The sequence below is a fragment of the Gymnoscopelus microlampas genome (assembly GCF_963454915.1).
Source record: "Gymnoscopelus microlampas genome assembly, chromosome: 22".
In the NCBI taxonomy this organism is placed as follows: domain Eukaryota; kingdom Metazoa; phylum Chordata; class Actinopteri; order Myctophiformes; family Myctophidae; genus Gymnoscopelus; species Gymnoscopelus microlampas.
This window is the reverse complement of record NC_139959.1, coordinates 19,929,738-19,946,551: the sequence shown is the minus strand read 5'-3', so window position 1 is coordinate 19,946,551 and position 16,814 is coordinate 19,929,738. Positions and strand designations below refer to the sequence as shown.

Here is a 16,814-nt window from a genome sequence, read left to right as displayed (position 1 = left end):
GGTAATCTGTTTTTATAACCTGACTGACTGACTGACTGACTGATTGACGATAGATCAAGGCTTTGGCAATAATGGTCAAATAACATTAATGATAAAACACTGTGTGTGTGTGTGGGAGAGAGAGAGAGAGAGAGAGAGAGAGAGAGAGAGAGAGAGAGAGAGAGAGAGAGAGAGAGAGAGAGAGAGAAAGACAAGTGTCCCGTTCAGTTAATTGAAACATCTAGTCATTTGCTCAGTCAGCTTAATATTTGATTTACAAGGAATTACAATGTCTCCACGGCAACCAACTGCTAATTGGAATGGCAATCGGAGCTGCAATTATTTCTGATTGATTTCCTACTGTTTATCTCTCCTACGCTGTCTCCTTCTCAGCTGTCCTACTGTTTATCTTTCCTACGCTGTCTCCTTCTCAGCTGTCCTACTGTTTATCTCTCCTACGCTGTCTCCTTCTCAGCTGTCCTACTGTTTATCTTTCCTACGCTGTCTCCTTCTCAGCTGTCCTACTGTTTATCTTTCCTACGCTGTCTCCTTCTCAGCTGTCCTACTGTTTATCTCTCCTACGCTGTCTCCTTCTCAGCTGTCCTACTGTTTATCTTTCCTACGCTGTCTCCTTCTCAGCTGTCCTACTGTTTATCTTTCCTACGCTGTCTCCTTCTCAGCTGTCCTACTGTTTATCTCTCTTACGCTGTCTCTCTCTCTCAGCTGTCCTACTGTTTATCTCTCCTACGCTGTCTCCTTCTCAGCTGTCCTACTGTTTATCTCTCCTACGCTGTCTCCTTCAGCTGTCCTACTGTTTATCTCTCCTACGCTGTCTCCTTCTCAGCTGTCCTACTGTTTATCTCTCCTACGCTGTCTCCTTCTCAGCTGTCCTACTGTTTATCTCTCCTACGCTGTCTCCTTCTCAGCTGTCCTACTGTTTATCTCTCCTATGCTGTCTCTCTCTCAGCTTTCCTACATTTCCCTACTGTTAGAAATCTTGTCAATAAAGTATTCAATCAATCAATCAATCAATCAATCCATCAATTACTCAATCCTTTTCCGGATCAGGGCCCACTTGAAAATATCGAAATTGTTTACGTGCACTGTGTGCATTTTCAGAGCATGTTTATTCTAATGATCAATCAGTTTATTGTGTTGGATGGAATGGAACTAACTAGTATAGTTTAAGTTCCTATTTATCGGTATCACAATGATAATGATCACATTATTTACTAAATATAAATTATATATACTTTTTTTCTCCCTAATTAATTTGTTATGCCAATTGATTCCTTACCCACACACACATTTTCTGTGTTGTCACTGCTGTTGTATGTTTTTTTGTATGTTGACCCTCCGTCCTACTCCTCCCGCCCGACACTCCTTGCTGACAGATGCCGCCCCAGCTCGTAGGAATACGTCAGACAAACTGCTCTAGTCTAGATCATCCTTTTTGGAGCTCAGTGCCCTAAAACAACCCCAACCACGAGTCTGATCATGAAATGAGAAGTCTGGGAGGTTGAATTTGAATCACACTAATGAGACAGAAAGAAACGAATGAGCAAATCAATGAATAATTTGAACAATCCACTGAAGAGGAGAAAGGGAGAAGCGAGCCCCCCTTCCTCTATCGCTGGAGTCTGTTTCCACCTCGACAAACACACAGTGGTGGAAAGTAACTACGTACATTTCGTCGCTGTCGAGCCGAAACCTCTTATCTCCTCTTATCTCTGCGTTTCGAGCTTTTGTGTGACGCTGTAGTATGATCAAGTAGGGCGTTCATTTATGAAAAAAAGTTCAAAAACACAAAAAGTTAGAATATGGAGACAAGAGGTTTCTGCCCAACAGCAACAATATTGTGGTATCTGGTATTGATATTTTTACTTAAGTGAAAAATATGACTACTTCTTCCCCTACTGCAGAGTGACAGCCCATGGTCAACGCGGTGATAGTCAGACTAATAATAATCTTGTGTATCTGCGCACGGTCCAATCAACACTGGGCTTATTTGCGAGGCATTAGCGGACTTAATACGGGGTTCTTTTTCTGAGATGTGTTTGTGTAAGAGATTAAAGCGTGGCGGAGTCACAGACACGGCAGCCGGCTTTGCCAAGCAATTAAGCGGATTAGAATTAGATGCCAGCCAGGCCCACTGAGCCGCAAAAATGTTTACGTGTAGCCTACTCATGTAGACATGGCCGGGTGTGAGGGTGCAAAGCGTGGGCGGCGCTGAACAGGCTATGGCAGGCAGGCATGCTGGGAATTTGACAGGGATGTTACATGTTACAGAGATATGCGTGTATACTGTAGTGTAGCAGTGGTTCTCAAACTTTTCCCCCCCAAAAAAGGACCCCAAATTGATATGATAATTGATATTGTCTATTGGACGCCCCGCCCCCCCCCCCCCCCCCCATCTGAAAATGTTTCGTGCCAGGGAGACCCCCAGAAGAGAAGATTTCTGTAAAAATGGCCACTTACCGGAGGAAACCACTCACGATGTCCACTCTCAACCATTATTAAAAGCTCTCAGCTTAAGCGACGTTTATCACAGTCAGTGATAATGGCGACGGATGCGTTCCAGTCATTTTACTGAGCTGTAAATGAACCTGTCACTCAACTTAAATACAAGCCCGACTCACCTCTGCTGCCCGGTGAAAAGGCTTTTTAGTGCAGCTGGACTGTATTGATCTTCAGCCCAAGAAGGGGAAAAATGAATTAAAAGTAAGTACTTAAAGCTGCAGTATGCAACTTTCCTCTTCTACCCTGGATTTGAACCTGGTTTCCTGCACAAGTGCTAATGTCTTTTGCCATTGAGCTAATAAAGCCTGCCTACTTGCTCAGGGGATGAATTGAAACTTGACCATCAGGTCAAAATTTGTGTCAGATCCTGTGTCTAGGTGAGACATGACCTTTGACACGCTCTAAATGTCTCAATAGAAGAGCAGGGAGACAGAATACAACCACCCCTATTGTATAATATACTCTACCATACAAATTGGACACAATTAAAATGTATTCACCCATTTTTAACCTTCTCTGCTACTAAATATCTGCTACTTTTGCTGTTTTTGAATTTGAATCCCGAAAAAGTAACATTTTTGGACATGGTTTCCACCCGAAAGAGACAATATAGATATAAATACAGGTGCAGTAGACGCTTCATTGGCCAGTGGGGCCGCAGTACACAACAACACCACCCACATATTGTGCTAGAAAGTATGTAGTTCAGGGGTGCAGTGGATGAAAAAGTTTGCCCTGAGCAAAAAAAGGTTTGAGAACTACTGCCCTAGACACTGGTTTTACATCATCTGAGATGCACAGTACAGTATAGAACTCATTTCCAACACATTGTTTACACTGACTGCTGAATTGCACTTCTTTTCACCTATAAAAACCGTGTGTGTGTGTGTGTGTGTGTGTGTGTGTGTGTGTGTGTGTGTGTGTGTGTGTGTGTGTGTGTGTGTGTGTGTGTGTGTGTGTGTGTGTGTGTGTGTGAGTGAGTGCGCGCGTGTGCTGTTCTTTTTGTTGATTTGATTGCGTTTTAACTTTCTAGGGGTTGCTGCAGGCTTTGTGTACCATAGTGCAGTATAGTTCTCAAACTTTGCCAAATTGATATATATGCGGCACATCTGAAAAAGTTTTGTAAATAGCAGATGTACAAGCTCGCAGCACGGCACGAAGTGACCCGCTGTGAGCTTGTACAGCTGCTATTTTTTAATACAGCTAACGTATAAATGGATAAAGTGGTTGTGATGCTACGTTAACTACTTTTGCTTTTACTTTTCCCACTTTGAGAACCAATGCCATAGTGGTTCTACAAGCCGGTCAGGCTGGGAATATACCCGACTAATACCGCTATAGGCTAGGAATCGTAAAACAACAACCGCCCTCGTCGACATGCAACGCGACAGGTCGGCGCCGCCGCGCCAACGTCTGACACAGGGGGGAGCGCCATCACTTTAACCCATTAAGACCTGGAACGCATCTGTGTCACTTTAAGATTTATTTGGCTATTGAAAAATAGCAGATATACAAGCTCATAGCGCGGCATCGAGTGCCGCGCAATGAGCTTGTAGATCTGCTACTTTTGAAAAATCTTGAAAAAATGTAGGATTTAGAAAAAAAAAATAAGAATCGCCTCAGGTCTTAAAGGGTTAAACGGGTGCCACATGGTCTGATTTGATCCCAACTCATCGCCCGTTTGATGCAACTGGTGTGAGAATGCGTTGGTTTGGGAACCAACGGCAGTATGGTATTTAATTTAGTGCCATGGCAGTTGCTATTCATATCCTTTAAATCGCTGTTCAGAAAAGCCTTCTTGTATAGCAGCCGTCCATATAACCTCCCTTTTCTTTTCCTATACAGCCTAATCCCCCTCTTTTCATGTTGAATTTCTGTATCAGCGTTACCCTGTTCTACAGTAAGTTGTTAATTTTCATTTTGGATCCTTTTAAATTTGTTTTCCTTGCTTTTGCATTAATGTGTAAATTCTCTGTGCAGCACTTTGTGACTTCTGTTATCAAAATAACAGTTATTATTATTATTATTATTATTATTTGTTGCTGTCGGGCATAAACCTTGCCTGTCCATGATTCCACTTTTTATGTTTTTTCGTAAACGAATGCCCTACTTCCTCATACTACAGTAGATCTGTAGATCGGCAATTCTTTTGCTATTTGGAAAACAGTGAAAGTGGTTTAGTGTGTTGGCTTTATAAATACTAAACCAATGAAAAGTATAAACAAGCTTCAGACTAAATCATAACTTCATTGGATCCATTGGAACACAGGTAAAAAAAAAAATCAATTTCCTTAAAAGTAACAGTTTTGGTCTTTTGGACATACATGTACAGTACAAGGTTTCCACCTGACAGCACAACATACAGCAGGGGTCGGCAACCTTTTTGACATGAAGTGCCATGTTTTCATTTTTTGGATAATCAGTGTGCCATATCAACATTAAAGGGATAGTTCACCCCCAGAATGACTTTTGTTCTATCGATTAGTCACCCCATGGACACTTGAATTCATGGATATTTTTTTTGTTTTCGTCACATTCCTAAGCCGATAATTTGTCCGCTGGTCATCAAATTATTGGCTTAGGAATGCGACAAAAACTAAACAATATCCATGAATTCAAGTCTCCATGGGTTGACTAATTGATAGAAGTTTTTTTTTGGGTGAACTACTTTAAGTTTAAGTTTAACACCAAATCAAAATGTAAAGGTAGGGTAAGTGACCTTTAATATTTCCAACTGATTTTGATTGTCCACTGCTTGAATGTCTTGTGGACATCAAAGCCTGGATGGCCTTACATTTTTTAAGTTTTAATGAAAGGATAACCGAGGTCATGATTTTTACACCGGGTACTGCTGCCAAGTCGCCTAGCCCAGACTTAGGCCCCCTGATTTCCTGTGTGCAGCCCAGTGGAAAAAACCTTGGTGTCTTTATAGACATTGATTTTAAATTTGATAAGCAGATAAATGCTGTTATAAGATTCTCCTTTTTCCAATTACGGCTTTTATCCAAGGCTAAGTCCTTTTTTATCCTTTAGTAACTTTGAAAGGGTGATACATGCTTTTATCACGACTCGCCTCGATTACTGCAATGCCCTCTATGCTGGCATCGCCCAAGCCTCCCTCTCTCGTCTGCAGCTAGTTCAAAACGCCGCCGCACGGCTTTTAACAGGAACCCGGAAACATGAACACATCACCTCCATTCTAGCCTCCCTCCACTGGCTCCCAGTACGTTTTGGGATCCATTTTAAGATTGTATTGTTTGTTTTTAAATCCTTAAATGGACTAGCACCAGTTTATATCTCTGATCTTCTTAAATTATAAGTTCCATCGAGATCTCTGAGGTCAGCTGATCAATTGCTGCTTTTCGTCCCCAAGACGAGGTTTAAGCAGCGAGGGCGGCGAGCCTTTTCAGCTGTAGCTCCCAAACTGTGGAACCAGCTACTGTACCTCACCAGGTCAGGCTGGCTCCCACACTACTGTTTTTAAAACCCATCTAAAAACTCATTTTTATTCCTTGGCTTTTAAACCCTGATTGATATTTGTATTAATGTTTAATTGTATTGTGTTTTTTTTTATTGTTGGTATGTGCAGCACTTTGGTCAACTCTGTTGTTTAAAAAAAAAATCCCTTTCACATCAGGATAATGATCATTAGACTAGCAATAACCCACCTATCTCCCAGCCTCCCTCCCCAGTCAGAGTTAGGAGTTTGGATGAACGTAGAATTATGTGCAGGATGTAATTTGCATACAGATGTGAGGGGACGTAATTTAACCGACTAAACTTGTTTTTGAATATTTCATTTTAAAAGAAAAAACCTATCTCGCACACTTATCCCATTAATACCTGGAACGCATCTGTGTCACTTTAGATTTCTTTGGCTATTCAAAAATAGCAGATCTACAAGCTCGTAGCACGGCACCGAGTGCCGCGCTACGAGCTTGTAGATCTGCTATTTTTGAAAAATCGTGAATTTTTTTTTTTTTATATTTTTTTCCGAAACATTTTTAGGATTTAGATTTTTTTTAGACGCGGCCTCAGGTCTTAATGGGTTATGCCAGTGTGCCAGTGATCACCCTCCCCTGTGCCAATGCTGGCACCCGTGCCTACGGTTGCCTAACCCTGGCGTACAGTATTGTTGGTTTGGTCGGGTTGTGATCGAGTACCTTGGCGAAGATGTTGATCTGGTCCTGGTTCCAGAGGATCTGCAGCATGCCAGCACACACAGGACAGCACGCTCCTGGCCATCACACAAGAGGACAGCAACATTAGAACAACAAAAGAAACAATTGGACATGGTTTTGGGGGCTCCACAGACAAACATACGTGTCGTTGCTGTCGGGGCAAGAAACCTCTTACCTCCATATTCTAACTTTTTGTGTTTTTTCGTAAATTAACCCTTTCAATCCGTGAACGCATCTGTGTCACTTTAGATTTCTTTGGCTGTTCAAAAATAGCAGATATACAAGTAGATCTGCTATTTTTGAATATATATATATACATTTTTAACTCAAATCTTTGCTTCTGGGGGTCCCTGGAACAAAATATTTTGAGATGGGGAGGGGGGTCCACGTCCAAATACATATCATTTTGGGTGGTCCTTGACATGACAAAACTACTGATATTATAGCAACATACAGTACGTTTAAAAAAAAAAAGAAAAAAAAACGTTGTAGAATCCCCCAGAAGCAAAGATTTGAGTTAAAAATGCTTGCAAAAAATCTTAAATGACACATATATGCGTTCCCAGATTGAAATGGTGAACGGCCTACTTGATCATACAACAGCGTCACACAAAATCATTAAAAGTAGCAGATCTACAAGCTTGTTTGCTGCGTTTTAATTTGAATCCCGAGAAGTAACCGTTTTGGACATGGTTTCCACCCGAAAGAGACGATATAGACATAAATAGGTAGACGCTTCATTGGCCAGTGGGGACGCATTACTCAACACCACCCACATATTATGTACTTTAGAGAAGCTTAACATAACTCCACTGTAAGAAATATGTTACTTTCGTTGCTGTCGGGTGCAAACCTCATACAGTGTGTCCAAAACTGTTACTTTTCAGGATTCAAATTCGAAAATTGCAAAAAATAGCAGACCTACAAGCTCAAAACGCTTGGCATTGCGACGCTTGTAGATCTGCTATTTTTGATACTTTTGTGTGACACAGATACTGACATACTAGTACTGTATGATCAAGTGGGGCATTAAATTACATAAAAAACATAAAAAGTTAAATATGGAGATAAGAGGTTTCCGCCGACAGCGTCGTTATGTAAGACAAGGTGTTTTTGTATGATTTTGTGTTTTCATACAAAATACCCAATTTTTTAAAATAAAATAACTACATTGTCTGACATTTTCTAGCACACTCCTGGTCACACGGCGAACAGCAGTCAGTCAGTCATTAGGATATCAATGAGAAAAGTTCAAAAAAAATTATACAGTTTGAGGGGGGGCTCGAAAGGACAGAACAAACAACCAAACCCACCTGGGGGCGTGACGGGGACACAGCCGGCGGTGGACAGAGGCGGGCAGCGGATGATGCTGCAGCCCGAGTCGGTGGGAGGGACCACCCCCACCGCGTGGCACGGACCCTCGTAGTCCACGGCCACGCGGTCAGAGAAGGCCTCGCACACCGTGTTGTACGTCTCGCCGTTGTGGCCGCACACCGGACCCGGCTTTTTACACGCCTCCTGGGGAGAGAAGAACACACAGTTCAGTTCAGTTTAGTTTCAGCAGTGGCGTGCACAGACATTTTGAGGGGCAGGGGCTCAAGTAAATTATACTTTTTTTTGTTTACTTGGTCTGCTTTTTTTTCCCTCTATACCTATACCTCTTTGCCAAAAATAGCCGATCTACAAGCCAGTGGCGTTCCCAGAAATTACATTTAGGGCAGGCGAGATTTTTTTTCTCTACCCCCCCTCGGGGAAAATGTCGGGGGGAAATCTCGGGGGAAACAAGTTAACAACAACACTACACTGACTACAAAACTGAAAAACGTTAATAAAAACAATATGCAAGTATAATCAATCAATCAATTATTCAGCGGTGGTCTCTTCATGTTGTAGCCTAGTTTAATGGCTCAAGCTGCTCTCAGAGCCCCTTTTATGCCAGGTGAGTACAGGTGATGGCCCAGACCCCCACACCTGGCACTCCTGGCACCCCATGAAGATAAAGGAAAACATTTGCATCACTATAGGCGACGTCGCTCTGACGCGTGAATGGACGAGGAGGTCCGACGGCCACTATTGTCTTTGGATTTTTTTCACTGCCTGTTTTTCAGTCTTTTACTTTATTTTCTAGGGGAGGCTAGATTTTAGTTGGGCAGGCGGCCGCCTGCCCTGCCTCTATGGTGGGTACGCCACTGCTACAAGCCCACAACGCCTCGCAGCGCGAGGCGTTGTGGGCTTGTAGATCTGCTATTTTTGGCTAAAGTTCTCCTCAGAAAAGGGATGCTAGGTTTCGAGTGGTTATGGTAAAAAGAAAAATCATATCACATAAAGATTTGGCGGGCCCCCTGTAGTAACTCTGAGGACCCCCTAGGGGTCCCGGACCCCCTGTTGAAGACCCCTGCTGTGCCCTTTTTTCAAAAGGGCACTTCTGGTCAAGAGGGCAAAGGGCAGGTGCTCTAGCACCACCTAGAGTCTATCTGTGCACGTCCCTGAGTTTCAGCATTATGGACAAACAATACATGTGTGTGTACAATAGTGCAATCCAGGAACACATATGTGCCATTTTAGATTTGAGCTATAAGCCATTTTTTTATACTTTGGCTATTCAGAAATAGCAAACATACGAGCTCATAGCTACGAGCTTGTAGATCTGCTATTTTTGAAAAATCTTCAACATTTGTGCAAATCTTTGAATACATAAATCTTTTGATATCTCTAACTCAAATCTTTGCTTCTGCATTTTGATGGTATTGGCGGCCAAAAACAACATTTTGAGGGTCCTTGAAAAGAAAAGGTTTGAGCGCCACTGATCTAGCAACAATAGGATTTAGAAGACATTTTTGTCATTTTTCCCCCCCCCAAAATATTAGATCTCCACGCTCTGAGACTTTAACCTTTGCTTTTATGAAATATTTTATGATCATCTGCGTTTTCTTGAAGATTGAACGTGTATTCTATTGCTGGTTTGACCACTTCAAATACTCAACAAGACGCTGCGATGCGTTGTAAGCTTGTAGATAAGACTATTTTCGGTGATTGACACGTGACACACGCTGACTTCTATGGAATCCAAATGATTGAAATCAGTCATGACGACTGAGAACTTTCATCCATGTGCAATTAAGAACACACCACAATTTTGGTGCCATCTCAAACAGTTTCCATGGTACAGGTACTAGAGTCCAAGATGCTGAAAAAGGGGACAGGCAGAACATATAATGCTTATCGAGCCCTATAGTCCATTTCTTCTAGTGTTTGAAAACTCTTGAAAGTGTTTGAAAGATTTGAAAGTGTTTGAAAGATTTTGAATATACTTTTATTTTAAAACACAAATCTTCTCTTCTGGGACCCACTGGGCTGGCACAAAACATTTTCAGATGGGGGGTCCGCGGCCAAATACAAATCAATTTGTGAAAACGTTTTCGCAAATTGATTTTTGATTCAGAAGGCCTTTGTAGAATCGGCCTCAGGTCTTAACTGGTTAAGTAAAATAAATGAGAGTACTTCTTCCACCCACTGCGTACGACTAATGTCCTGGCTGCCCTACTGCCTCTGTGGACAGTCAGCTGCACTGAGGGACCGTTCAATACTTATAATGAGTCACTGGAGGATTTGAAAGTACTCAAGGCATGACCCTCCCCGGTGACGTTTATAGATTTTTCTTGACCCTCCCCCACCAAATAGCCTCATAGCATAATTGTCCAAATCATTTTTTAGTCAAATTGACATTTCTGCCTAACTCTACTCTCCTCTCCTAACACTGCTGCTTCATTGTTCCTTATTGCCCATGTCCTCAGCCTATCATAATGCTTGTAGCATTCCAAAATCCCTTTCTGCCTAGTCATGATTTGAAGTCAACTTTTTGACTTAGGCATAAATGTTTTTTTTAAATGTAACAAGCATTTTGATAGGCTGAGATGATAGAAAAGATGTTTATACATATGAAAACTTCTGCATAATGAGTACTTTCTACTTTTGGTACTTTAAGTACAATTTTGGTACCAATACTTTTGTACTTTTACTCAAGTAAACATTGAATTCTGGACTTTTACTTGTAACAGAGTATTTCTACATTGCAGAATGTATACTTTTACTTAAGTAAAACAGTTGAGTACTTTATCCACCACTGCAAGTTGTTGCATGTAGTTGCAAGGTGCAAGGAGTTGCATTGGCGTGGACTGGCCTATTAGGCCTCGGCTGTGTTTTGTGAAAGCACTGTGCTGATGAAGTCTAGTCCTCTCTTCCTCCCTCGGTAGAGAGTTCTTATTTGTCTGAGAGCCTCCCCCAAAGGGTCTCCTCTCCTCTCCTCTCGTCTGATCTTCTCTCATCTCTTCTCCTGTTGTCTATCCTCTGTGCACACCAGCTTAACTCCAGACATGTTGCCAAGACACCCTGCTACTCTCTGAGGATGATGCAATAGCACTCTACCTGCCAGTGTGTCAATTACCCAAAGAGCTCCTCACAGCAACAACAGATCTAATACAAATGCCTGCGAGGATTTGGGGGCGGTGCGTTGTTTAGCTGGCAGCCTGCTTTAGAGAGATATTAAGTACATTGGATTGTATTGGTAGCCACGGGGAGAGAGATTCAAATGGAAAACCTCTTATGTCCAAAACTGTTACTTTTCAGGGAATGAAAAAAAAAGAACAACCCTGTGTTCCAATGTAGACTTATTTAGTTGCAAACTATTTTCATTGGTTCAACATTTATACAACCCCCACACAGACTTGAACACTTTCACAGAATTTTCGTTTTTTAAATAGCAAAAATAGCAGATCTACAAGTTCACAACGCGTCATTGTGAGCTTGTAGATCTGCTATTTTTGCTACCTTTGAGCGACACAGTAGTATGATGAAGTAGGGCATTCATTTACCAAAAAAAAAAAACCAAAAACATTAAAACGTAGAAATTTGGAGATACGAGGTTTCTGTCCGACAGCAACACAAATGCTTGGCGTGTGTGACATTTGAAAACATTTTATATGAGAACATAAACAGGCACTCTACAAGCCCGACTATTCCATATTGTTTACTAGAAGTGTACTTTGAAGTGTGTGCTCCAGCATATTAAAGTGTTTTAGGTTTAACAGGCTTATAGGCAAGATCGATGGGACAGCAGTTCAATGTGCACAGTCTGGCAACAATGAGAATATAACAAATGAGATCTATGTAATTTGCAGTAAAATAGAGCTGACTTAATAATCAATATACAGATACAGTATCTCCAGTCCAAACTTTACTGGAATCAAGGCTGTCCAGGCGAGTGAACCAGCCACACTATCACAACATGTGACTGAAAATCTTTTATTAAATCGATGCAAATTGTTGATTTATTATTATTATTTGCAAAGATTATAGCACTGGGTCTCAAACTGTCAGGCGAGGCCCAATAGTGGGCTGTGAGGATATTGCAAGTGGCCCCCAACAAAAATATATATTAGGTTCGGGCAGAATTTGAAAACTCTACACCTCATGACCTGCATGGGTGCTATGCTCTTTACGTTGTCCCTGTATTTGTGGACCAAACATCACCAATACAGGTCCTTAAGTTGTACTGTATTGTCCGTCGTCTTGTCAAAAAATATAAAGTCAAGCACTACAGTACATATCGTCCCTGTCAGGTGGAAACCAAAAATGTTACTTTTTTTTTTAGAATTCAAATGTATAAATAGCAAAAGTAGCAGATCTACAAGCTCAAAAAGCTGCGCTGTTTCGAGCTGGTGGATCTGCTACTTTTGATGCTTTTGTGTGACGCTGTAGTATGATCAAGTAGGGCGTTCATTTACGAAAAAACACAACAAGTTAGAATATGGAGATAAGAGGTTTCTGCCCGACAGCAACGATACAGTATATCTCTGCTGTCCAGCCCGAAACTGCTAACTCCAAAACGCTCATTGTTCAGGAAACGAAAAAACAAGATATACGTTTTTCAGAAAATGAAGAAAACCTTATATTTTTTTTAACAAAGCAATACTACCTCGTCAAAGTTGGTATAGTGACTGTATATATTGTGAGATACTTGCATGTGTCATTATATTATCAACACTTTACCCAAATCGCGGGTAAATCAACACTTTACCCAGCGCGACTGGAGTTAGAAGTTTCAGACGAGCAGAAATCAAGCTGAAATGGAGTTAGGTGTCCAAACAACAGTAGCTCCACTCGCTGCTGAGAGAGGTTTCAAAAGGGTACAGATTCCCAAAAGCTAACAATGGATCTCCAAGCTCACAATGCATCACAACAATGTGTGAATTAATGCCCTGATGCTTCATGACACTTATTATATAGGCCTACAACAATAAACAGGACTTTAAATATTACAATAACTTCTGCTAAGAGGTAGTAGAACACTAGCGCGACAGAAATGCTATGAACGTCTTTCTTCTTATCACAATGCTCTCCTCATTAAACACTTCATAGATTTTAGAAATATAATTACTTGTTTTCATAACATTAGCGTCAGTGCTGTTTGATAAACAGGTACACTGCATAGTTTTAACAGACTACGGGGAGTCTGTTTACGTGTTGTTCCTCCTCGTTCACTGCGCACCGCGCACTGCTAATGCTGTGCTGTAGCGCTGTGTAGAGGAGAGGGGGGAGTTGTTTGTTTTTGACGGACAGTTTGAGGATCCAATGGAGTTGGGAGTTTTCGTCTGAGGCGCTTTTTTTTTTTTTTTTTTTTTTTTTAATTTTTATCCCACGATTTTGTAACCCTATTTTTTACACCCAGTGCCAATACTTAATACTTTTCATTGGTTTAAATGTTTAGATTTTTTACACAGATGTGAAGGGTGTTCAATAGCGTCGATTTATGAAGAAAAAAACAACAACCTGAAAATGGAGTTAGTTGTTCCCGGCTGGACACCGACGATATAAAAGGGTGTACTGTATGCATATTCCCCAGCCCTACTACGCACCTGGCACTGGCCCATGTATGCCAGGGTCTTCCCCATCTGGTAGAGCTGGCATGGGTTGGCGTGCACCATGCCATCCGTGTCACAGACCGGGTCCAGTTGGGTCTTGTCGCAGGCGTTGGGCCGCCCCACGCACTCGTACTGCTGACAGGGGTAGTCCGACGAGTCACTCAGACACACTCGCCGCTTCGGGATACACCTGGGGAATACACATAGGGGGCGCCACAGGTCAATCAAGCGAGTCGATTATAGAGAAAATAACAATCGACAGTCGATTACTTAATAGAATACTCGATTAATGAATATAAATCCCTATTAAGGACATGTCATTATGGGTGAGATGTTTCAAAACATTTGAAAATATGTCAAAAATAGTGATAATAGCAGATCTACAAGCTCAGAAGGCGGCACGATGCAACGTGTTGTGAGCTTGTAGATGAGCAATTTTCACTATTCTTGCACGACAAACGTTGGTTGATTGATTCATTGAAATTTGTAAAAAAAAAAAAAAGGAAGCTAAATGTACAACTATAACCTGTGCTTCACAATAAAAATATTTGAAACAGAAATATAAAAACGTTTAAAAAAGTCAAATAAAACACACTTCTCAATTATTCGACTAATCGAAAAAGTATTCGATAGAATAATAGCTATGAAAATAATCGATGCTTGCAGCCCTATAAATACAATATAAAAAATAATTAGATCACTTACAGTCTTTATCACTATGGCAATCACATACACACAGTATACATGTCCTTATTGGCGGTAATGATTAAAGCACCATACTTGTGGTCTGAGATGTTTAGCCAAGTCTACGATTCGCGGTATACACAGGGTTTGATTCGCTGGGTCTGGTCGTTCTTTTACAGCTGGTGGGGATATGTTTTATCCCTGCTTCTGGCCAGACTGAATCACATACACTCAATACATGTATTTACTTTTGGGAAATGTAAACTGACAGGACTTTTTTGTGTTTGTGTCCTTTACTCCTTTTAGCTTTAATGTTTACTTTTCTGACTAATATAATACAAAAGTATATTTCTGTCTGCGCCAGTGCAAATCTCTCACAAAGAGTTATTAGTGACAGGTAATTTAGTACAGAAGATGCAGGACGTCGATATGATTAATGTACTGAATGCGTTCAGAAATAATACGAGCAGCCGAGCTAAGAATCACGTAGCACTTGCAAGACTGAACTGACACGAAGTGACACGAAGTGTCACAATAACGATGTCGATGTGATACTTCTGTAAACCGATTTTCAGCAAGGGAAAGAGTGTAGGTGGATTCGCAAGTGTTGACAGCACACACTGCTGTCAAGACGTGTGAGTTCAGTGAATTAGAAGTGGAGACAGTAGATCAATTAATATAGTTAACCTCAGTCCAAAATCCGTCTAATTTAATCAGGCATAAACAGGTTTAGTCCCCTGTCTCACTTCCTGGTTTAAAAAAAGGCAGGAAAGCTGTGGAAGCTCTGGTAAGCGTTTTATTTTTTGATAAACAAAATAATATTACTGTGGTGTGTCCCAACATCTCCGTCAGTCCTTCTAAATCCAAACTAAATAAAACATATTTTTTTAAATGTGTAATTCTATTAGCATTAATAGAAATCTAAGCAACTTTGGAAAAAAAATTGTCCACTCACAACGAATGTGCCGTGGAATAAAAAAACAAAAACTTGGTCAGATGACCACAAAGCAAAAAAGAACTGTGAGGTTGGCCCATTACATGGTTTAATAGTCAACACTTTGATCTTTTAAAATATATGTCCCCAGCATAATTGAAGAATATAATACAAACAAACAAATAATTAAAGGTTTTGTCCCAATTCTCAAGAATGGGTGGAGGGATCGATAACATAGATGATAAACTAATTGGAATAGCTGCAGAATATTTTGCACATCCAGTCTGCCACATAATAAATACCAGCTTAAATCTGTCAATCTTTTCACAGGCTTGGAAGAAGAAAAAGTCATTCCACTGCCCCTTATAGTCGTCCCATAAGCCTGCTACCAGCACTAAGTAAGATCTTTGAAAAGGTATTCAATCAAATACAAGAATACCTTGCAGTAAATAATGTAATGGAAAAAGTATTCGATAGAATAATAGCTATGAAAATAATCGATATTTGGAGCTCTAAATACAATGATATATATATTGACTGTTAGGACCACAATGGAAACAAGTCCCCATGACTTTTTTGTTTTGTTATCCTTTTAGCTTTAATGTCTGACATGCTGTTTACATTTCTGACTAATAAAGTATTCAATCAATCAATCAATCAATCAATATGTTTGATATTTATGTTTGATAATATCACAATTTTAAAAAAAAGCGTGAATCTTTATCAATATCGCGTAAAGATTTATTATTTTTATTCCGAAAAAATTAAATAGCAGATCTTCTATTTTCACTATTTACTGTGCGAAGAAGTATTACACATAAATAAGTTAAAGGACGACTTCATCACTTTTCAACATATCTTCATATAATAGGTCCTTACTAATGCTCATGATAAAATGATAAAAAAAAATTCTACTTGGTCTGTGTCTCATAGGAGGGCTGTGGACAGTCCAGAAACCCGTCTACCAGTGACATCATCGTTAGGCAGGATTTTTTTTCCCAAAAAGATTACAATTTTTTAATTCAGATTTTTATTAAGGCGAGAACAATGGGATCTATTATTGCATTGCAACTTTCCAGGAATACAAAGCCTGCAGTTTCTATCCATCGATGATGTCACTGGTAGACGGGTTTCTGAACTGTCTACAGCTCTCCTCTGAGACACAGACTGATTAGAAAAAAATTGTACCATTTTATCATGAGCATTAATGAGGACCTATTATATGAAGATATGTTGAAAAGTGGTGAAGCCGTCCTTTAAGAAATTGTCCCATTTTTCTTTTTACAAATTGAACAGTGGTTATATATGAAATTACTGCCAACCATTTTCCAAAGCATACAGTGGTATATTGATTTCCCCAGGATTGACAATTCTGTCTGTGTTATTTGGTATTGGTCTTTTCACATAACAGCTTCCTTGGTATGACGTGCAAACACTAGCAAGGACGTATATAATTGAAATGCCACAGCTTCAAACACTTTTCTTTGCCTGGTTGTACTTGTTTATCAGATTTAAAAAGAAAATGTTTTTTTTGGTTGGTAAACAGAGAGTTTATGAGAATGGCCTTTCTTATGAGGAAGAATGTCGGTTTGCTCG

The 16,814-nt window shown here is 40.4% G+C and overlaps 1 protein-coding gene across 1 annotated transcript in view; it reads right to left on the bottom strand.

The window, feature by feature from the left end:
- reck (reversion-inducing-cysteine-rich protein with kazal motifs) overlaps positions 1-16,814 on the bottom strand; it is a 100,091-nt gene that overhangs the window by 11,968 nt on the left and 71,309 nt on the right. The window contains exons 17-19 of the mRNA XM_084049023.1: positions 13,595-13,790; positions 7,994-8,198; positions 6,663-6,736 (exon numbers count right to left, since the gene is read on the bottom strand). Coding sequence (XP_083905149.1) covers positions 6,663-6,736; positions 7,994-8,198; positions 13,595-13,790 — 475 coding nt within the window. The remainder of the gene's footprint in view (positions 1-6,662; positions 6,737-7,993; positions 8,199-13,594; positions 13,791-16,814) is intronic.